Source organism: Agelaius tricolor, unplaced genomic scaffold (assembly GCF_023055355.1).
Source record: "Agelaius tricolor isolate 1412-34295 unplaced genomic scaffold, bAgeTri1.0.p SCAF_10, whole genome shotgun sequence".
In the NCBI taxonomy this organism is placed as follows: domain Eukaryota; kingdom Metazoa; phylum Chordata; class Aves; order Passeriformes; family Icteridae; genus Agelaius; species Agelaius tricolor.
Genome location: NW_027269270.1, coordinates 10,183,144 through 10,206,117, shown reverse-complemented (window position 1 = coordinate 10,206,117; position 22,974 = coordinate 10,183,144). Strand labels below are relative to the sequence as shown.

At 43.9% G+C, this 22,974-nt stretch overlaps 1 protein-coding gene across 2 annotated transcripts in view; it reads right to left on the bottom strand.

Moving 5' to 3' along the window:
- Positions 1-22,974, bottom strand: part of KLF7 (KLF transcription factor 7) — a 65,686-nt gene that overhangs the window by 28,752 nt on the left and 13,960 nt on the right. For both annotated transcript variants that reach the window (XM_071434704.1, XM_071434702.1), the window contains one exon: positions 5,528-6,140. In XM_071434704.1, the coding sequence (XP_071290805.1) occupies positions 5,528-6,140 (613 nt within the window). The remainder of the gene's footprint in view (positions 1-5,527; positions 6,141-22,974) is intronic.

Sequence of the window (22,974 nt, the reverse complement as noted above, 5' to 3'; positions counted from 1 at the left end):
AAGCTCTTGCTGTAATAATGAAGTGAGGCTCTGACTCTCCACAACAAAGTCACAACACTCCCCTCCAAACTTGCCAAATGGCTAAAAGGTTTCAAGATCAGAAAGTTATAGGGAGTTTAGGATCAAGCTGGGCTTATTTTAATCAGCTTTGATAAAGACTTGTTATGTTTTTACACCAAAAAAAACTTTTTAAAAGTCCAACATCACAACAAATCTTTCCAAAGTGGCTAAGCAACCATACTCCCCAAGAAATGCAGCCCTGAATGAAGGTCTTTCACATACCCTTCCTCCTTCAATTCCCTGTCTCTCACTTCCAGCAGTGTATTCATCTGTTGCTTCAGCTGCTGCCATTGGAGCTTCAGGATCCTCCATGTCCCTCCATGTCCCCTTGGAGGTTTCAGTCCTGCACACAGAGCTGTGGACTCACCACAAAGCCATGGGTCTCTGTACAACAAAACACCTTGGGCTTTGGCCTTAATTTCTCCTATGTCACCAATACTGTTCTCCCAAATGCTTTTCCCTAAGTCATTATTCAGTCTTGAATCCTGCAGAATTGGTGCTGTGCTTGGCTACTTGTTTTTTCCTTCTCTTCATTGGCTTTCTGTTCACAGATGCTACTACACTAAAACAATACAGCAATGCAGCTTCCCATTCATGTGCTATCACTGACACAGAGTCTTTATTTTCTCTGTTATTCCTTTCCTTTGTATTAATCTTCTTTCCTATCACCCAGACTACTCTCCTCAACTTTGTCCCCTCCAATAATTTTCAGATTCCAGATATTTTCTCTTTCATCTCCAACACTTGGTGAAAGTTCTTCTCTATTATTTGATACGCCATCTCAAAAACCTTCTGTTGGTAAATGCTCTTTCTAATCTCTTGTGTCTCATCTTTTTCTTGCAAATGTAGTACTTTGTTTTCCTGCAGGGTGGATTTGTTTGTTTTAGTTACTCTCACCCAGCATTTTGGATCAAAGAACTCTATAATTTAAAATAAGATGTCCTGACAATGTGAAACAAACCCCACTTAAGAAGCGCTATCTTAAGATCACATGTAGACTAGTAACATCTATTTACATGGGTATTTCCCACTTGTTTAGCCCTTAGAAACCTAAATACAGATCTGTGGTGCCCAACTGTTGTTTCTCGGACTTGAGCTCCAGTTGTATCCAATCCTGGTTTTGGATGGATAAAGAAAAAAAAAAAAAAAAGCAAACCTTCTGATACTTGTAAAATGCAAATCCTAGCAGAACCCCATAAGGGTAATTTTATTAATCATAGTCCCAATCTTAAGGATTTCCTGGCCAGTTTTTACGTGCTGCATCATCCCCAGTTACAAAGTACCCATGCCATCTTATACCTTTCCCTGCAAATTACTGCAAGGAAAGCTGATAGGAATGGTTTTGTCAGGAGATAGAAATCTCCAGCAGTCTCTGATCTGGGAGACAGTCACATCCCATGACTAATCTTTCCATAGGTCACAGGCCAGCTCACCCTTAGACTTATTTGCATTCAACACTCTCCAGCAATATCCTGTTTTCTAATTTAGGAAGTACTGACGATTATACATGGGGTTTGGCTCATTGGAATTCCTTTCCTCTCCACTCTCCATTACATTGACAATTCATCTCCATGCATGTGTGAAGGCAGGATGAAAATTTTCCTCTCTCAAAAGAGAAAATGCCATTGTTTGCACTGATGTCTGCTCCCCGAATAACTGTGAGAGAATGTGCCAGAGTTGAATTACCATGTTGCTAATGTCCTGGTTGCTCCTTCTTTAGATATTTTTACTGCACCCTTACACTAGCAGTGTGGTTTTCCCAAACCTCTAGCTCACCTTTTCTTCCTGTTTATAGGCCCAGCTACTATTTCTTCCCCGAGGGGCTTCTTTACTGCACTCTGACAGTCAGTCCCACCACTGCTCTTAGTTCCTTCACACACCCTTAACTTTAGATGCCCCAGCTTGCTTTGAGTTCAGTCAAATATTTTCATTTCCCTTTCCATACAGACAATGTTTTTCCCTTTCCCTTCCAGATTAAATTCTCTCCCACACAGATGATTGTTTTTCCCTCTCCAAAGGTCATCCAGAAGGTGGTTTCATAACCAGTTCGACCACTGATGGGCCTTAGAGTGCTGTCCTGATTCTCTTGCAGATGAGATGTGGGACAAGTAACGTGGAAGATGCACCAAGTGAAATGTGGGGTTTGATGGTCCCTGGGCTTCCCAGCAAAGTAAAACCCCAAGAGAGGATTGTTCCCAACCTAGCAAGCTGCTATCAGCCCGCATTGCCTGCAGCCCAGCCTGGCTCATCCCGCAGCAGCAGGAACAGCAGCCAGCGTCTGTCTGGTCAGCCTTACATATGAATGAAAGGAATGCAGCCTCCTTCCGCTGCCTTCCACCCCTCAGCCGCTCCCCAGCCCATGGCTGCTTGTTTTCATGCACTGCAGTAAATCCCTTTGATCCAGCAAGTGGACTTTGCACGTGCAAGCTGAGTGACCAGCCCACATCTGCCTCTGTGCCTGGGAGCCCCACACTGGGAGCTCTTTGTGTGTGGGGCGCTCACACTCGTTCCACAGAGCCCACACTGGCACACTGCTCTCGCATGACACACTAACAAACCACCAGCCAAAGGAAAATATCTTGCAATCATTTCAGGCCCTCTGGCTCAGCCACTGACTAAGCCAAGTGGCTACTAGCCATTGGCACTGCTGGGTGCATTTGCAACCCACAGCACACTCAGTTCAGGCGTGAAAAAAACAAAGCACCCATGGAAAAAAGGGCTCCTTGTCCCTTGTCCCATGCCCTGAAGGCTGCATGGGAAAGGACACAGCTCTGATATTTATAATTCAGTCCCAAATATCCATAGCTACTCCTCTCTGTCCCACGTTTTCACCAGAGACAGGAGCTGCCTGTGGGGAACCCCACTGAAGAGGTCAGTGTGAACACATTAGATGTCTTGATTGTACCAGCTCTCGTTTAAGGCATCCAGCAGTCAGTGTGTTTTTAGGGAACAGAGCACACAAGCAGTATGAAGGAGTCTGAATGACTTTGTGCTCCAGACTCAAATAAGCTGTTTAGGTAAGCCTATCACACTCCTTCCCTCAATTTACCCAGGTTGCTCCCAGGACGTAAATGTTCACAGGTATTTAGACAACCTGCTTTCCACAGACAAAATGAGACAGGTTTCCTGCTCCCAGGTTCTGCATCAAAAATGTGTTTTAACAACAAGGCTGCATTCAGTCCTCATCACCATGCTTTCCACAAAGCCCTGCACATCTAGGACATGGGTAGGGGCAGGGTGGTTTTACAGCCGTTAGGAGAGGAGAAGACATAATTCCAAGCTTGTATTCCCTCTTGTTTTTTGCCTTCCTGCTTTCCTAACAACCTAAGCTATCAGCTCAGGACATGGTGAATGGAAACAGAAACACTGCCATAATTTGGGGCTGTTTAAACCACTGACAGTTTAATTGGCAATATCAGAGCTAGCTGATCCCACCAGGTGAAGTGCTGGGAATGGGAGGCCTGGGCTCTGCACCCAGGCAGCTGCAGTCTCATCATCTGATAAAGGTCTTCCCTCTCTGCCAAGGAAAGGCAGACATGTCTCTCTCACCACATGAAACACTGCTGTGGATGGGCAGGCTCAGCACGTCATGACACCACCTACAATCCAAGGCTATTCAACAGAAAGATCACAGGGCCAGTGAGAAACGTTTCTCATTGTGGATTAATTGTAAAATGTAAGATTTCATATGGTAATGTTAGAGGGGAAAGGTTTGGGCCTCAGAAAATTCAACCAGGCCTAAGGCTGGGATCAAAAGCATGCAAACTCTTACAAGATTTTGACAGCAAAGGCTTGAGGTGCTGAGAGATTAGAAGTTATGTTAAGTGCTCCTCATGATTCCTTGTCCATATCCCCATTTGCATGACTACACCTGTAAAACTTCACAAGTTCACCCTTTCCACACTATTGTGTAAAATATCCCTGACTAACTTCAGGAAAAGCTGTGTAAGACCCATCACTTCCAGCCTGAGAACGAACATGCGGGTCATATCTGAAGAGACAAGATCACTGGGTCAACAGCTCTCACACTCTTCATTTGTGCTTTCATGGAAGCTCCATTGTCTGCTGGAAGGCCTTGGCTGGGATGTCCCACTGGCCAGCCCCAGCAGGAAGAAGCCCTCACAGCAGCATCGGCACTACAAGGAACCAGCATTCTGACCATGTTGATGCTGATTTTAAAATTATTGTACTACTTTCACTGCTTTCAGATCACTGAATCACAGGTGAGGTCACTCCTGGCAAGGCAGCTATCCCCAGTAAAAGCACTAGAAAGCCCATATAAAAAGATCAATGCCTTTTATGTCTTACTATGATTTATACTTCAGACCATGTAACTTTTACAGTGCTGCCTAGTATGTGATGGATGCAGCTCTCTTAACAACCCACATATTTATCTGATTTACTGTGTTGGTCCAACGTGTTATTTTCTACCTTGCAAGAACAACCTTGCTTCTAGGAATCTGCCTGCATGATAAGATCGTGAACTAAATGTGCAGTTATTGTAAGAGACCACACATTTTACAGTAAAATTGAGAAAACTGATTATAGCAATCCCTCTGGAAACAAGAATAATCACATGATAAGACAGTGCTAATGGGAATTTATCATCTCTCATCACGTGTGAAGCTTAGAACAAAGCAGCAACGTGTGTGAACTGCATAGCTATTAATGCCAATGAATACCAGCTGAAGAGCTGCTGGGGACTATGAACAAATGAGAGGAGGGAACCTGAACAGCCAGCCTAAGCCAATTTGGTATGCTTCAACCAGCTTACACACAGATATATATATAACATTTGTAAATGTTACCCAAAATAGCAGCCTCACATCTATCCATACGCCCATTCCCTCTCTACCTACACTATTTCATTCAAACTCCATGTCATTCTTTTATTTGTTCTCACTATATTTTAGCACTGGAGAAGTCCAAGATCATGAGTGTCTGAAGGGTATGTGTCTCTGCATGCCTACACATCTGAATATGCACACGCTGCCTCATGCACAGATTATTCCTCAACCACATATTTAAGATCTGAAACACGTTTCTCTTTCTCCCATACAAAAGGCACCAAAAACCTACCCACGCTATTTTCTATTTGAAGAAAATAACACTTGACTAAACTCTACATTTTTAAAGTTGTCTTGGGGAAGTGAGTGCCAAAAACCCGAAGTGACATAGTTTTAACATGAATGATACATCTACATCCCTTAAGTATCCTAAAATTACTCTGTATCAAGCCCCATAAGACATATGAAACCCCAACAGGTCAATGGTAGATGGTGAACTCCTCTGTTCTATTGAATAATGGGTACATTTGCTGGACTACCATATTTTCCACTGTTCTGTTTCATAGACAAAAGCTTGGACTTTCAGAAGAGATTTTTTTTTTCTTTTCTAAATGAGAATAAAAAGAGATGGTTACGGGTAGGTGACAGGACAAGATGAGAGAAGCATCCTGCATAAGTACCTGTATGAGTCCTCTGGTGAGCCTTTAAGTGGGAGCTCTTTGTATAAACTTTCCGGCACCCATTAAATTGACAGCGATGAACCCTCTTCTTGTTTTCTGGGGATGCTTCTGTCCCTGCACCTCCTTGCTCACTGTCACTTTGCCCACTTTTTATTGTCCCCGCAGTCGCTGTTGCTACACCCACTTTCACAGAGCTGAGTGAAGTTTTCTTGGCTACCAGTTTCAACGTCACTGTGCCATCCACCGCTGAGAGAGTCTGTGGGGTTTTGACGAGGTGGCGGCTGAGCTCCGGAGAGGAAGGGGGGGTTAATGAGGTCACTGCATTGAGCTGGGCCTGGTTGACGGCTGTGTAGCCTTCTGTGGAAGAGCTGGTGGACTGTGAGCTGAGGCACGTCTCAGACAGCAGCTTGTCACGGGACAAGATGATGTCCATGTTGGCGCTTTTGTCACATGTACTCGTCTCCACTGGTAAAAGGATGGGCTCCAGCCGCCGTATATTGTCCTCTGCATCTGGGGCTGAGGAGGCATGAAGGAAACAGTCCAACTCCTCACCAAAGGTCTCAGAGATCTTCCGTGGCTCAGTCTGAAGGTATCGCTCCAACTCCAGGCATGTCTGCAGAAGGGAAAGGGAGATGGGAGGGAGAGAAATCGCTGTTAGAGAGAGATTGCAGCTTAGCTGCCACTGAGGGCAGAACATGGTCCAGAGGCATTCCAAGACAGAACTCATCAACAGCAGCATCTTCCAGTGAGATAGTCACACCCTGGGAGACATGAAGATTTGGCACTCCTTTGAGGCTGCTCAGAGATAGTCTGGGAATAACCACATACGCTAGCAGGTATTATACTAGAAGTGAAGATCAACAACCAGAAAGTATCCACTACATTTTCATTAAAGTCTGTACAATGCTGTTCCATGGGCACCAGGGCCTTCCCAACTTAAAGTATAATCTGTCACTTCCATATGAAACTATCCTAATAGACTCATCATTTGGCACTTACAAACAAAAAAGTCACCTTTCCAAATAACTGCTTCCTCTTCCTTCACAAACATTAACTTTCTCTCCAAATTTAACTCAGTGTAGTTGGCTGGGACCTAATCATCCTTGAACAACACAATTCTGAAGTGTGACATTTTAAGATAGGAGGTAGAAAAGCTTCCAGTGAGACCACAGCTTGTTTAAAGGGCCTGAGAGAAGGAAAGGTGACAGAAAAAACCCCTAACTTCTGTCAGTTTTGGCACATCTGGTCAAACGGAGCTTCCTGTGTACAGGACACCAGACTTGCACACAAACACACACTCACCCCTTTATTAAAAAGTAGGTGAAGTTGCAGTCAAAGATGCTTTCACATAAAAATGTGCTCCTGCACCTCCACAGCAGTGATCATCAGCACAAGGATGGGATGAACCTCCTATGTGAATGTGTCTTATTATGAAGTGTCCTGAGCTTGCTCCAATAAAACCTTCAGCCACCAAAGCACTGCCCCAGTGTCCTCCACAGCCAACACTAGAAACTTTTATTGTTTATAGAGAACCATTTGCTGTAGTTTCAGGAGCTTTTAATGGAGTTTATTAGCACTGTTTTTCATTTCTTGCAGCTTGAAAGGATAGCTGGTTTAATACCACCACTGTGATTTCACAGGGCTTGGAGAAAGAGACATTCTAACTAATACATTTTAGAAACCTCTAAAAACTACTCCTCAGAGAACACTTCTACCAATATTAAGAAAGGGGTTTTAGTAGAAAATTTTTAATCTATGGGAGCTGGTGACCCAACTACATCTCAATCTGGAGAGTCCAGCATCTGATCAAGAAATAAAAGCTTCATATGACCAGAGGAGAGACAGAGACTTCTGCCTTCTGAGTACAAAGGTCTCATCAACAGGAATGTAAGGAGGCCCCACTGACAGCTCTCTAGGAACTGGCAGGTAATTTGAGATTATTACTTTCAAAGCTCCCACAAACAGCACTATTGGTTGCAGAGATACAATGTGGTGGGATGGCTTTCAAGTTCACCACAATATCTGCCACACTGTTGTTTCTTTTTTAAATAATAGCTGATTATAGATCTGATCTGTAGAGATGGACAAAAAGCAAGAGAACAGAAGATATGCAGGTGAGACATGCTACACTTTAGCATGTATGTTATAGTCAGAGGTATGAGACTGTCTGTACACAGGCCTGGGTGTGGGACACAATCAATTGTACTTGCCTCAGCAACCTTTCTGTTTTCTTTATAAGGTGCATTTCTGGGACTATGAGAAAGAGCTTTAGCTGGGAGTCTGGTCTCTCCCCAGATAAATCCTAATGGGTTTTGGGAGAAGCTTTCCAACATGCCATATAGTCTTTCAGTAATAACCCCCACCACCAGGAGAGGCAATGCTTTTGAGTTCTTCACATCATGTAATTTGGGCTTTCTGGTCCACTTAGCCTTCATCCAATGGGGCAGAAACAGGTTTAGGGGCCAAATAAATAAAAGGCTTCCAAAGGAAAGAGCAAGCATAATCACAAATTAGGGGTGGAAAGGGGGAGGGCAGCAGCAGGGAGAAGAGACAAGGACTCAAGGCCATTAAATCTGATGACAGTGACATGAAATTTCAATTGCTGTGGGATCAGAAAGCTGCATGCCAGCTCTGGGCTGCCCATGGAGGGGAGGCGAGCAGGAGGTGCTGCTCCTTTAAGGCATCACTACCCCATGACAACAATAGTGGGCCTGACAGTTTTTCCAGCTTCACCATTAATTTTCCATAAAGAGCGGTTTCTCGATGAGCCCTTTTCAGGCAGAGCCTGATGCTTCACAAACCTGTAATTATTCCTGGCTCCCCCCTCCCGCAGCCACTGCACCTGTGCCATTTCAAGACACCAGCTGGTCATGTCTTGCCTTCTGCCTCTGAAATCCAAAACCAGAGGATCAAGCCCATCTCCCCATAGAAGGGGGGAGAAAAACAACTCAAAGAAACAATGTAATGCAGTCCCTCCCACCCACCCCCCTCAGCCTCTCCACCAAGTCAATAGCAGTGAAGAGCCTAGCAACTGCTGAGCCAGAAAAGCCCCGCACCTAATCTGCATGGCAGACAAAGCCTGGCGAGGGGCTATGGCCACAGCCCTTCCCTCACCTCCCGCCAGGGCCCTACCTGCTGCTGCACCTTTTTTTTGGTGGCAGAAACAAAGAATCTTTCCCTATATGCACTTCCCAGCTTATTCCAAGTACCTTATGTGACCTTCTCTTCTTGTGGTCCCAATCTCCCAGGGAGTGGTGAGGAAGGGTTTAGAAACCAGCCTGCCTTCTTCACTCCTTGCCCTGGCATGACAATTTTTAGGCCAACTAAGCCCACCACCTTGTCTTGAGCACTGACCTAGAGAAACCAGTCAGGCTGAGACCACCAAGGTCCCCACTCCAGGCTGGTAGACCAGCAAGAGGGGCAGAAAAGTTCTTTGGTCATCATTCTCACAAAGCTTTTTGCTACTGAGCAATAAAAAGCTACTGGGTTGGGTTTTTTTGTTGTTGTTGTTGTAGCTGTTGTTTTGGTTTGGATTTTTTTTTTTTTTTTGTGGGAGGAGCAGGACCACTATCTACAGAGACAGGAACCGAAACTGCTGAATGATGGTGAATCCCTATAGATCTCCACTTCCACTACCAGCCTGGTAGGAAAATAGTTCAAGAATATCTCAGACAGGAGTGAGCTGCTCTTGTCATGCTCTTATCAAAGTTCTGCTGGACATCCAGCTTCTCCTCACCAGTGGTGCAAGCGAGGGAGCTTTGTGTAAGGATGGAGTACACCACACAGGACAGGCATTCCCACTGCCCTTTAGTTGCTACACTGCAGGCAATGAGGCAATGTGGTGGGTATTAAACTTTTTATCCAATGCCTGTATGATACACAGCAATAAAGACTCTAAAAATTGCCAAGGGAAGAAGAAAATGGCTCCCTTCAGGAACAAAAGAGGAAGAGCCATAAGACTACTGTTGGCTGTCAAGCCAGTTCCACTGGCTAGGGATAAAAAAGTGTGACCCACTAATTCAACCCATCTGCCCTGATTAATGAGGGTCATTCTCCTTGCACCTTGCTCCTCAGTTTAACCAGTTAAAAGAAATGATGATTCATGGCTGACAAATAATAGGATGTGACTTTGTGAGACCCCACATACTTGAAGTAAGCCAGATAGAAAAGGCCAACAGTTTGGCATGTGGACAATCCTGTCAAGGCCTTTGTCTGATTTTTCAGTTTCAGATACAGTTGCAAAAAGTCTCACTTCCCCAACAAAGGAACATTTCCATCACCTGCAAGAAATGTGTGTTCCCTCCCAGTAATTCAAAACATCTCTTTGCTCCCCATATTACACTATCATCCAAGTCCTCTGGGGCACATGTAGTGGCAGAATACACATGAACTGCATACCATGACACTTCCATGTGCAGTACCAGATCCTTCACACAGGACAGGCACTGTAGAGCTATCCTATGCCTGCTAAGGACCTACTTGTTAGTCCTTTCAGAGATGGCAGTCACTGGTCCAGGAAAATTCAGTGCTCAGTACGTTTGTCAATTGAGAAAGGTATGAGCTCTAATCTAGTTGGATTCTTACCTCTAAAGCTCATAGAATGAAAGTAAAGATTATTTATGAAACACATTGAGTATGCTCACCACTATGAAATACAACTCAAGAGAAATCCAGTGTGTGCCTCTGACAGCAGAGATGTGATACATGTGTACCATTTTCAGCAGAGCTTAGTACTCACCTAACTCTACAGCCAGCAGAAATCAAGATTGTTTTGCCACTAACTGCAACAAGGAAAACAAACCTCAGACTCTGCATCCCTCCCAGACTTGCAGATACTTGACTTGGTTCAGAGTCTGCATTTTAAGATGTCTATCAGCTATCCAGGTTAAAGTTGATCCAGAACATTCAAAATCCAGACATGAAGGAACTAGAGTCACCACTCATGATGCTGATGTTTGACTTCATCTCTCTCCCCCAGAGAGGAACCAGAAGGAAAGTTCTAGCTGGGACCACCAGCATTACCAATGTGCCAAGTCTCAAGGCAGTGTATCTCCCCTTTAGAGAATGACAGGGGAAAGACATGCCCAAAGGCCAAGAGCTTTGGCAGGGACACAAATTTGGCATCTAGGTTCAGGTCCAGACAGCTCTGGAAAACCTAATTCCACCCGATGAACCAAAATATACACCTAGTTCTCAGGCTATGAATCTAAACTTGCTCCAATGAAATGCAAAGAACTAGTCTTGGTTGACAGCCATGTTATGTACTGGAATTTCATCCATCCATACAGACTTTTGAAAAATAACAGGTCGCTTGATAAGCACCTGCCCATGTTGTGAAGTCTTTAAAGCACTCAAACTTCTGGGTGCTTTGCACAGGTAAAGATAGGACAATATAGCAACAGTAAAGTTCTGTCAAGGGTAAAAAAAAAGGCCAAGCACTTATAATAATTTGAGGACAGACACATCAGGGAAGGCACTGTATCAATATGTTCATTGGCTTCCTCTGTTTTATTGATGCTGAAGTATTTTATAATGTCTTGTTTCTGAATTTTTCTAGCAGATCATCAGAAGTTCCTATCTGGAAGTGCTAGTTACTTCTAAGTGCCATTTTACTGCAGATATAATTGGACATCAAGCACTGAACTTGGAAGCTATCCAAAACCTAATTAGGAAGTTGGATACTTAGATCAGGCTGTGACAGAAAATGAAAATGTCTAATGTGGCTGACAAGCAAGTCTGATCTACCAGGTCTGTTTACAATACTTGAAAGGATTCTCTTTGTAATTTACACAAGCAAAGCAGAGTTACATATGCAATAGCGAAGGTCAAATTTCAACTTCCATCATGACCCCATTGCTTTCCACTGGCATGTAAAAAAGGGGCTTCATCTGTAAAAAAACGGTGAAAATATCAAGACTGCATTGGAGGAGAAAGTGTCTCCAACTGAAGACAACCCAAAACAGTAACAGTAAGGTCAGTGCCACTGCTGTTCACTCAGGCTCAGAGCAAACAGTGGCACCAGCTTCAGTGCCAGTATCAGTGTTTCATTGTGCACCAAAACAGCAAAAGCTCTGAGCGACACCAACACTTCCATTGCTGATACCACAGGCAGAAATTGAACTGGATGTTGTGGGGCAGCCCTGAAGTTAAGAGGAATAAAAGATTCAAAACTTACCTGCCTCCCCTGAAATGCCGAGCTATTTTTCATCCTTAACCCTAAAACAAGATTTGAACGATAGATCTTCTTCCCACTGCCAAAGGCCTTCATTACTTCCTGAACAACAACAACAAAGCCCAGTACTCTTGCCCATCTATTCCAAGATTGTCATCTGTTCCCACCCAGCTGCCAAAACCTCCAGCTTTTCCTCTTGGCAACTTTTACTGGGCAGTTGCTAGTCATGAAAAAGCTGCAGCACATCAGAAGCTTAACATTTGGGACAGAATAAAATAAACAGAGTTTTAGTATTAAAATAAGTAGTTTTGCAAAATACACTTGGGGAAAAAATGGAAAACTGCAGCCTGAAATGAAAGTATATAAGAAAGTTTCAGGCGATAGCAAATAATTTCTATTGCAAACGTTTTAAGACAAAACTATTCACATGTCTTGCATGTCTTGCATGTCACATGTCTTCACAGCACATCTTGTCTATGTGTTGTATAGTTCATTGAAAAAAAAGAGAGCTAAAACCACTTTTCAGGTACCACAATAAGATACTTATTGACAGCTCACTTGTGGTACATTTTTGTATGCATGTTCCTAATCCCTTGTATATACTAAGGAAATCAAGTTAACTGGATGCTCAGCAAACAGGCTTTTGCCAAGTGCAAAAAGCAGGCACAGGCACAGTCAGCAAGGAAAGATCATATGATATGAAAGACTTGTTTTCCTGTCGTAACTTCAACATATGCCTCAGGCATCAGGCCAGTCCTCCCTAACACTGTCCGAATGGGTCACACCAGCCACCAGTCTGAAATGGACAAGTCTATTAATTCTTGACTCCCCTACACAGGACTGAAGTCTCTGTGTGCTAATTTCTTCAATACAATAATGGCCTGTGCCCATTTTCCCTCTTGGTCTCAGCCCAAAGAATGAACCGTTAAGGAAGTGTATTTAGCCAAACCAGCCCATTCACTGTTATTCATGCACAACAGCACTTTCAATAAACCCTCCTACCATGACCCAGATGGCTTTGTCCCTGGATCTTCTCCTCTTATACTTCTTCAGTGTGTTAGAAATTCTGAAATCAGAAGCCTCAACTGCATTCAGCAAAGATAATTTTAAAGTAAAAATGTGGATATAAAGGACAGAATCACTACTTTCATATAAACATGACTCATTTTCCTGTTGCTCTGGAGCATGATGTAACCAGGGTTATCAAAGATTTTAATCAGACTCTAAAGATCAAAAGATCAAAATCAACTTTACCAGAAATTACCAATTTTCACCAGCAGAAATGGGAGGTAACAAATGTCTCAAATAGGAAAAAAGTCTGAACCCATAACTCTGACCAAGGAGTAAAAATCAGGCTTTGTTCCCTAACTTGGTGATAATGAAATGCAGCTTTATCTAACTAATATTCTTTTGAATGGACAAGCTGAATTTTTTCAATAAAAATCTGTGGTATTTGGGCCTTAAGCATAGAGAATGGCAGTGCACTGGTTATGAGATACTGAACAAAGGACTGCAGCTAAGCGTGGCTGAATTTGATAGGCATCTAGATAGGAAAAAAAAAAAAGGATGAAAGAAATCTGCAAACACTGAACCAAGGCTTTGGAGGGCTTTTGTTGGGTTTTTTTGATCGTTTAAAAAAGACAGAAAAAATATCTGCGACCAGTCACAACAATAAAAAATAGCATCAATGTCAGCAAATGATTAAGGATAGCCAAATCAAGAATTCAAAAGTGCAAGCAATCCATTGTGCTAGTATCAAAATATGATAAAAGCCATGTGTGCTGGCACACCATCACATACCCTGCATGCTGCCATACAGTCAAGACAGCAAGTAGCCATATAATGACCATTTGAAAAATTATATATAAAGTAAGAATGTTTCAAAATGTTTCTGAAGAGAGCATTTATTTATATAACAACCTTGGATGGCTTTCAGTGAGCTGGCTAGTGGCCCTCACTGCAAACTTTTCTCCAAACTTCATCAAGCCTGTATTTAACCTGTTGTCATCCAGTTTGGAAGCAGCTTTGGTTTAGCATTATAAACAGCAAAAAACCACAATTAGTTCCTTGAATTGTCAATCCTAGCTCCCACTGAAATCAAAGGATCAGGTTCAAAGCATGCCCCAGAGTGTGGTAAACTTCTCACAGGAAATGGATACGCAAGAGCAAATGCTGACGACTGTGGAATGTACAAAGCAAGAGCAATATTTTAGGTCTCGATCCTCAATTAAGATTCATCCTTAGAAAGTATTGCAAGGAGGTTACACAGCAGAATTGGATTCCTTGTAATTACTCTGGTTAGGTTCATGAATGAAAAAATGTATTCTTTAGAGACATTTTATTAACATCCAGAGGTATCTTAACATTTCTTTCCCAACAGCTGACACAAACGTACACTGCAGTTGCGTTCACGCACTCTCAGGCAACAACAGCATGTTCATAAGCACAGTCTGTCACAATGAGCTTATTAAACCAAACCTGGAGATGTGATCAATACACTCAGTACACACACATTTCCTAAGAGCCCTGGGTTGTGAGTCATCTCGTCTGCTCTGACCTAAAAATATATTAAACAAGAGGATGCATAACACTGAATTCCTAACCCCAAACGTGCAATTCCTCATACTGACTTTGCGTGATCAACATTTTTGTGCTGGGACTACTGTGTCTACCCTGCCCATTCATTATCACATCTCAGGGCTCAAAAAATCTTTTGTATGTTCCCTTTTGTATTATTTTTGGCTGTGGGGAGGAAGAGGTGGGGACCTGTCTGGGAAACAGGAAGCAGGAGGGGAATGCGTTGGAGAATAAGGGCCAAACAAGAAAGAATAAAGGAGCATTTATACCATTTCTAAATGATAATAAACATATAGGACTAAAGCCTGCCTCCAGCCATGTGGGGAGCAGTGGGCTGTTTGCCTGAAGTTTAGACTTTATTGGGAGCACAGCAACTGTCCAAGTGCATTTACAAAAAGTCATTTGCTGCCTTTTTCTTTGATTTCCTTTTAATCATTTGGGCAATTTGTTATCTTACAAGAGCAAGAAGATGCGTGTGCTACTGTGATAAATACGCCAATCTGGGCAAGGAAAAGAGAAGACAACAGACTTGAGTTTTGCTGTTGCACCAAGAAAAAAAAAATTCAGACTAGAAACAAAGTGATGGAAAGCACAACCGGATTCTCAGTTGGGGTAAATCAGCACAGAGCAGCCCCGATTTCATGGTTCCTGTTTACATCAGCTTGGGACCTTGCCAACACTCAAAATCCATGAAATGCTGCTCTTGGTTAGCACCACTTAACTCTGTGGCTTACATTAAAAAGAATTCAACATGTTTTTTGATGGCTGGAGATGGTTATTTTCTATTACAAATCTTGTCTACTTTATTAGGGACAGTGTGACCTAAATGGAAAAATAGGAAGAATTTAAAAACAACAACTCTCAGACATCCTGATGCTTGGATTTGTTTCTTGTCTCTCTCTTTTTTTTAAAGTTTGTGTCCTCTTTAAGAGGTATTCACAAACTGGTTTCTGCCACTTCTAGGCCAGAGTTTTCATCATCTGTGCACAGAAATAACAGCCTCCATGCTTGAATATCCCATTGCAGGTAAATGTGCATCTCACTTTAAAGCCTGGTACCTTCCAAAGGATACTACATTACAGTCAAAGGTGTTTTTCCATTGCTTTTCATTTCTACACTGTTCTGCCAAGGCTCTTGTTCCAAAACCCTTAGCCACCAGTGATTTTGATCAGCCTTGAAATCTCACAAGCAATGGATTCAGGCTGTTACACACCCTGATAAAAGCAGCATGGTCCTCTTTAACAGCAACCTGTGAGAGCACACTGGTTAAGAGCCTGCCAGTATTGGCTCAAATGCTCAACAGCAACCCAGGCAGCCGCTCACAGGCATCTGAGATCTGTATCCCCAAAATGCATTAGATCCAAAAAAGAGAGGGGATCTGGCACAGCCTTTTGTGGATATCACTAGCATCACAAGGTGTGCTGTCAGAACCAGACGAGGCTCAGTCCCCGTGGAAGGATCACAGCTCAGCCTCGCTCAGCTCCCAGCAGGCTGTACGGTACTGGCTGCAGATGGCACGGGAAGCCAGGAGATCCCATTGAGGGCCCTGCCATTTGCTGCCTGGAGAAAGCTCAGCAGGTCAGAGCCCCGCTGCTCAGAGTCAGCACACCTCTGTGAGCCAATTGACACAACCACAGCTTGCACTCTGGCTCACTTGCTTCAGTCTGTTGACTGTGGACACCCACCCAGTTGTTATGATTTTAATATGCTGCAATATGAAAGTGCTATTTCAGGGCAAAGTTATTAATAGCAAAGCAGCCAGAAAATAGTCTAGAAGGAATGCAATGTTTTGGCATTCCTGGAAGATAGGATGACTTCCCAGCATCCAAGAACCCATCAGGGTTAATTCAAGATCTTCCTATTCACAAGCCTGTCTTTTGTCACTGCATGATAAGCCATCATGACATAATTTCATAGGACTTGCACGCTGCAGCAGTCCACAGAGACTACAATGCAGAAAGGCCCAAAAGCTGGTACTTTGTTACTTTAAGTAGGCTGGTGAAAAGCAGAGGCTGGGTGCTGTTACAAAGCATCAGTAGGAACAGGTTAGGAAAAGCTCTACTCTTCCGGAAGGACAAGAATGGAACAGGACCTGTTTAAGCCCTTCTCAGAAACCTGGTTGCCTCCAGGACCTCAGAAAGACTCTTAATTTTCAACCTCTCTTTCCCTATCAGCACTCTTTCCTTTCCTTGTTTATTCATACTGCATTTCCTCAACAACACTCTTTACTTGGGCAGGAGTTTCATAGTCAAGGCAAGTCACCGTCCCCTCTCATGTTCTCTTTTAAAGATTCTGTTTCTCCTAGAAAAATATCCTTGGAAATGTATTGAAAAATACTGTGGAAAACACCAGACCCCGACTCGTTTGTGTTAGCAATTTTCCCCCTAAAATTAAATGGGAGGGTCCAAATTAATTCCAGGTGCATCACTGAGCACAACACTCAGCAACACCTTGCAGGAATGATACCACAGGAAGGCATCTCTCCACTGGCAAGGCTCTTGGCATCCCTTCTGCCTGCACCCACACAGCTGAGAGGCTCTCTGTATGGCTTTCAGCTTTCCAGCCCCATCCTTAAGTATCCTCCTTGAGCAAACCGAATGAAACTCAGCATTGCATCTTTCCCTAAGAGGAAAAGGACCAGATGATGATGCCAGGAATTGGAAGATGTCATGTTCACAGCACTATAGCATTACCCACTAAACCACCATAGTGAGCTCCAGCTCACTACTGAAAATGCATTGCAAGGAACTGCAGTCCCCCACTACACTCAAAAAAGGAAACAAACAAAACCCACTTAGCAACAAGGAAAAGAGGAAACATATTGTAGTCATTATAAGCCCAGCAGTGGACATGTTATCTGGCTTATTTCCAACTCGGACATTTAAAAAATTTAGCTAGTTTACCTTAAGTGTCCTATTTTTCCTAGTTTCCTTTTTCTAGTCTACTTAAGTCCATACAGCATCTCCCAAGATAAGCCTGCCTTTGTGGGTTGGCTTTATATCACTCCTTCCCTCTATTGTCTTTCTGAGATGTGATGGAAGTCTCCAATGTCACAACTTGGAAGACTACAGCCAGGTTCCTTGGCATGGTTTGCAGGAAGGGGATGGGTGGGAACCGAGGAAGGACAGCCTCTATCCAGCTGCAGGAGAGGGGTCCTCTCATGGTACAGCCAATGCTTCCTGGCATTTTGTTTATCATTAACACTGTGTATCTAAAGCTGTTTTTTGGTAGCCCTCAAAGGTGGAGTCTGCAGCCAGCTCCTGTCATCCCAAACACTGCAGACCTCTGTCCCCATGCTTTGGTACAATCCCTGCAGTTGCAAACATAAACATTATGTTCCTCCAAGTACAAATTACAGCTTTCAGGAACTGCAATTTTATTTTGGTTATAAACATACAAAGGTAGCCTTTATGGTGGGAGAGGAGCCACATGTGAGACCACAGGCTGAGTCTTTGCATCACAGGAACATTCCTGGGAGTACTCTACTGCTTCGCCTCCAAACAGCTCTGCTTCCCAAGTGCTTAGCTTCCCAAGCAGTTGCACTTCCCAAGCAGCTGCATTATATTACAGCTCAAGGGAAAGCCTTGTGGTGGCCTAGTCTGCTGGAGTGATCTGCTTCAGATCCTGCAGTCCAGGAACTGGAACTCAGAGAGAGACAGAAATACTCTCAAAGTGTGTTTCTTTAGCTATAGCCAGCACTACTGGCAGCCTATGCATTCAGGATAATTTTCCAGGCACGCCTTTTGTCATCCTGAGCCCCTGCAGGATACATGGCAGCAATTCTGAACACCTTGGAGGTGCTCTGACCATGACCACATCTACAAGGGACTTCCTCCATTTCAAGTGTCTCTAACCCTTCCCTGCTCTGCAGATGTCCCATCACTCCCCAGCATCAAGCTCCCAACACCTGTCAAAGAAGCATGATAGCAAATTGCTCCTCCAGGCCTCTGAGTACCCCCAGGCATTTCAGTCCTCCTGTCAAGCTTGCTAATGTGTCCCTTCTCTGCCACGAGTAATGATGCATTCCTGGAAGCAAAAACTGCATTAAAATTCCTCTTTACATGTGAGCTAAGAGCTTTCTTTGTCTCATACCATTTTTACTCATAAATATAATATCAAGGTGATTGTGTTCTCAGACTACTCAAGAGTGTCCTGTAAGTAAAACCTGCAATTGGCAATTTATCAGATGGAAAAATAAAAGCCACATTCGGTTTCTCCCTACACTTAAAAATGACCACGTGCAGTCTCTGAAGCAGTGTGATCTTTTCAACAAGGTCATGGATATCAGCTGAGGGCACAGGAGGAGAAATAAAACCATCCTGCACATGTTTTCCCTTCTGTGCTGTTTTTTTAGTGAGGTTTTGCTCACTTTCTAAGCAAAGAGGAAGCCTCTCCTGTTCCCATCACCCCGTGTTTATCCACATTCCAGCAATCAGTGGCTGCTCCTCCAGGGGCTCTCCAAGGGCAAACAACAACTGGATCTTGCCACAATGCAATTTTGAACTTGAGCCACATCCAGCTGTGAGTGGGAGTGAGGTGGGAGCCCTGTGATAGAGGCAGTGGATGACGGGACACCATGAAATCTTTTGAAAATGTTGCTCCTGCAGGCTTAGACAACAAGCACAGCACACCCTTTCCTAGTGAAAGGCCTGGAAAATGCACTTTAGGAGGCACAGCCTTAGGAGTCAGAATAAATCCTCCCAGATGTCCCTGGTGACAAAGCAGCCCAATTTGATCAATACAGCAGCATTATTAACACTGCACTGCCTTACATGAGGATAGTCATATGTTCTTGCCTCTGCTGAGAGTGGGGGAAGGGGTGCAAACTCCTACAACAATTCACAGGGGAAACGTCTCTCTCAAAATCATTAAGCCTGCACAAAGAATCTCTTACCCATTTTCATGGAAGCTGCTTTTTTGGGAGCTGCTTTTTTTGCTTTTCTGCTTCACTAGTATTGATCAAGCTCGGGTGGAATCCTAGAAATAGTATGTGCTTTATGGTTTTCTCAAAAAGAAATTTTGTTTTCAACAACTTAGGATCTCTATCTTCAGGCTTTTGTTTCTGCAGCCATGAATACCCTCCATTGTGGGGGCTGGGTACAGACACAAATGTAGGTGGTTAACAACAGAAGGTAGGACTTAATGGTTAGCAAATATTTTTAAATTATTATGAGAATTAGCAATTAAGTTCATTTGGATTCAAGCAGAAGTATTAGTAGCAAAAAGGCATATCTCTATATATATAGATACATATATAGATACATATACATATGTCTTGCTGCTGCTTCTGAGCCCCAGCCAGAGTCATGGCCTTTCTGTGTTTGGCTCTTGAGAAACACATTTATAGACAGTTCTGGTAGTTTGGGAATGACAAGAGAATGAGAAGGCAAAGAAAAACAGTCCTAGCCTATCACCTGCTTCACCACAGCCAACAAACCTGTGAATTTTGTACAAACTAGGTCCTGTGTGTGCCTGGTGACAAGTTTGCAGAAAGCTGGAGAGGTACCACCCCCATATGCCAGGTGACTCAAACTGTATCAGAGAAGCTGAAGGTTAAATGGTAGTAAATTGCATGGGAGGAAGAACTGACTAATAATAAAAAAAGGCCAGCAAATAGCCTTTAAAACCATGAAAAAGACCTTCTTACCCACAGAGGTGTCACCCACTGCTGGGAAAAACCTGCCATAGGAATGGTGCATCTGCACCAGCCACCTTTCTCCAGCACTCATCTGGGACAACACATTGTCAAAACCAGAAAACAACAGACTCGCTCCCTCTGAAATCCTGCTGTTCTTTCCCTTTGCCACCTCTCCACCAAAATACACTGAGACCATCAGATCCATGAAGGTTAAAAATGCTGAGTTTGAGCACACCAGAGCACCTCCACATTGTATCTGCTAAGTGTTTCTCACCAGAGAAGTGTGGTGCTGCTTAGAGCTACTGGCACAAAGTTCTTCCAGAAAGGGGTGCTGCAGAAGTGTCTAGACAGACTAAAATTAAAAAGAACAACTTATATGACACTGCCCACTGTCTGCACAGCAGGACAGATTCTCAGAGGGAGGAGTAAATAGCTGGTGCCATAATCGTAGCTAGTGGAGTCATCTTAATTTACACTGGGCAAGGATCTGGCACAGAAAAATATTCCTGTAAACTTTGCAGCCAAAAATTCCTCTGCTAGACCACATTCCACCAGTCAAACTGCCAGGGAAGACAATTGCAGAAATAATTTAATTAAAATGGATATCAGGGAGCTGGTATCCTTTTCAAGCTCTGCTCTTGACTTCATCTCTCCAACAACTGAGAGCTTGGGTGTCCTAGTTTCCCAGCCTGTAAAATCAGCATGCTACAGCTTCTCTGCTTTCTGAGGACAATGGCTGTGAAGCATCCTATCTATTCAAAGCCCAGCCATCAAATCAAACAGATATCTGAATGCTCTAACCACCAGCTCTTGGATGAAAGGGCATGTATTTTTCTCTGCTGAAACAGCTCTGCCATTGCTCTTGGAAAATGTGATCTTTAAAAAGTCAACTTGCAAGTTTTGCTTCCAAGACTGTAGGTGTCAGGCTCTCCGACTTATTGGGGTACTGCTGAGGATTTTTGCTGCTACAGACTGCTCAAACTTGCCAGCACAGTTCTGGTACTGAAGTAAGAGTTAGGCAGAGAGTACTGCTTTCCCACAATTTTGTCATTCATATTTCTGAACTCCCACTTTTGTTCTCATTAGCATCTGGGAGGACAGTGAATTTTCTGCATATTCAACTCTTTCAGGAAGCCATTAGATGAAAAAATATACCCAGGATGCAGACCAGTGAAATCACATGATCAAGTCATAAGGATGGTGCCATGTGATCTCTCATTGTAGCAGGTCCTTTGTTTTCACTCCTCAATTTCTGTTAAAATATTTGGCTTTTTACAGGCCTGCAGAATCATTAGCAATGGCACATGGCTTAGGACCTGTATTTTTACAGTCCTTATGTTCCACACAAAAATCCCTCACAGATACCCGCAGCTTAAGAGCTTTTAGAATAAAGGGGAGGTAGACTACAGTTTTTGAGAAAAGTTTTCACAGAGGCAGAACCAAGAACCCAGAGAGCCCTGGTGCCTGCAGCCAGCTGTGTGCCTCCCTGCTGTTTGACGAGGCCCCATTGTTTTGTTATAATCCCAGCAGATCCTGCATGGAGTCAGCAGCTTCCCTCCACACAGGAAAGAAACACCAGGAAGGTTCTGAAACACCAGGAAAATATTTCTTTGTCATGCAAGCAGCCCAATCTGATTCAAAGGATGGTTAAGCAGCACAGTTGACAAACACAGCAGGAAGGCCCAGAGTCCAGGGTGTCCCGACAAGCAAATGGAGAGCACCTCACAGCCCAGAGCAGCTGAGGTTCATGGGTCCCCTTTCTATCCCTGCCCTGGCTCAGGCAGGCTCCTCTGCCTTATGTGAGGGGCTTTGGCAAACCCTCTTTTAACATGCATGGCCAGGGTGCTGGGAGCCACACTGCTCAAGGCCACTACAGTGCACAGTGGCAGAGTGGGGGGACCCTCCAGAGGGACAAGAGTGGGACCCCACTACTGACCACACAGCATTTCAGGCAGGCTGCTCCCTGCCCACATTGGAGCAACTCCCTTTCTGAAGAGCTGTGCAGCCCTTGGAAGGACCTGGACAGGCTGGAGAGGTGGAGAACAATCAGAAGTTCAACAAAGATCTCAGCATTTCAAATGAGTGAAGAACAATCAGAAGTTCAACAAAGGCAAGGTCCTGCACCTGGGGAGGAACAACCCCATGCACCAGCACAGGCTGGGGACTGCCTGCTGGAGCAGCTCTGTGGAAAAGGACCTTGGGGTCCTGGTGGACAATGAGCTGTTCCTGAGCCATCAGTGAGCCCCTGTGGCTGAGAAGGCCAATGGGATCCCGGGTGCATTAGGAAGAGCATTGCCAGCAGGTCACAGGAGGTGATCCTGCCCCGCTGCTCAGCCCTGGTGAGGCACATCTGGAGTGCTGTGTCCAGTTCTGGGCTCCTCAGCACAAGAGAGACAGGGAGCTCCAGGAGCCAGTCCAGAGGATGGCAACAAAGATGATCAAGGAACTGGAACATCTCTATTATGAGGAAAGGCTGAGGGAGCTCGGGGTTGGGGAGCCTCCCTCACTGGAGATATTCAAGAACCACCTGGACATAGTCCTGTGCTATGTGCTCCAGGATGACCCTGGATTAACCAGATGACAGACTGTGGTCCCTTGCAATCTTACCCACTCTGTCATTCTGTGAAGAGAAGGGTAGAGGTGTGCTGGATGGGCACCCAAATTCAAGGGGCCTTTACTCTTCAACTATGGTCCAGGTTAAACACCGTTTCAAATCTATCCACCACAAAGCCTGTGCTGTTTAACTAACTAACCAACACACAGATACTTTTTCCCAAACAAAGGTCAACAATGCACAGCCGCCCCAACAGTTTTCCCCAATACTAATACCACCCCACAGTTATATTTGTGCTTTGAAATGCTGAGATCTTTCATGACTCACTCTCAAAAGCCAGCACTTAGAACCAGCTACCATCAAGTCAAGTCATCAACACCAATTTGACTTCATCCCATTTAAATTCTGTTTCATTAAACAAACAAACACAAATTTGGCATAATTTTTTTTTTGTTTCCCTTTACTCTGATGGATCACAGCCCTTGTTATAAAAACATGCTTAATAA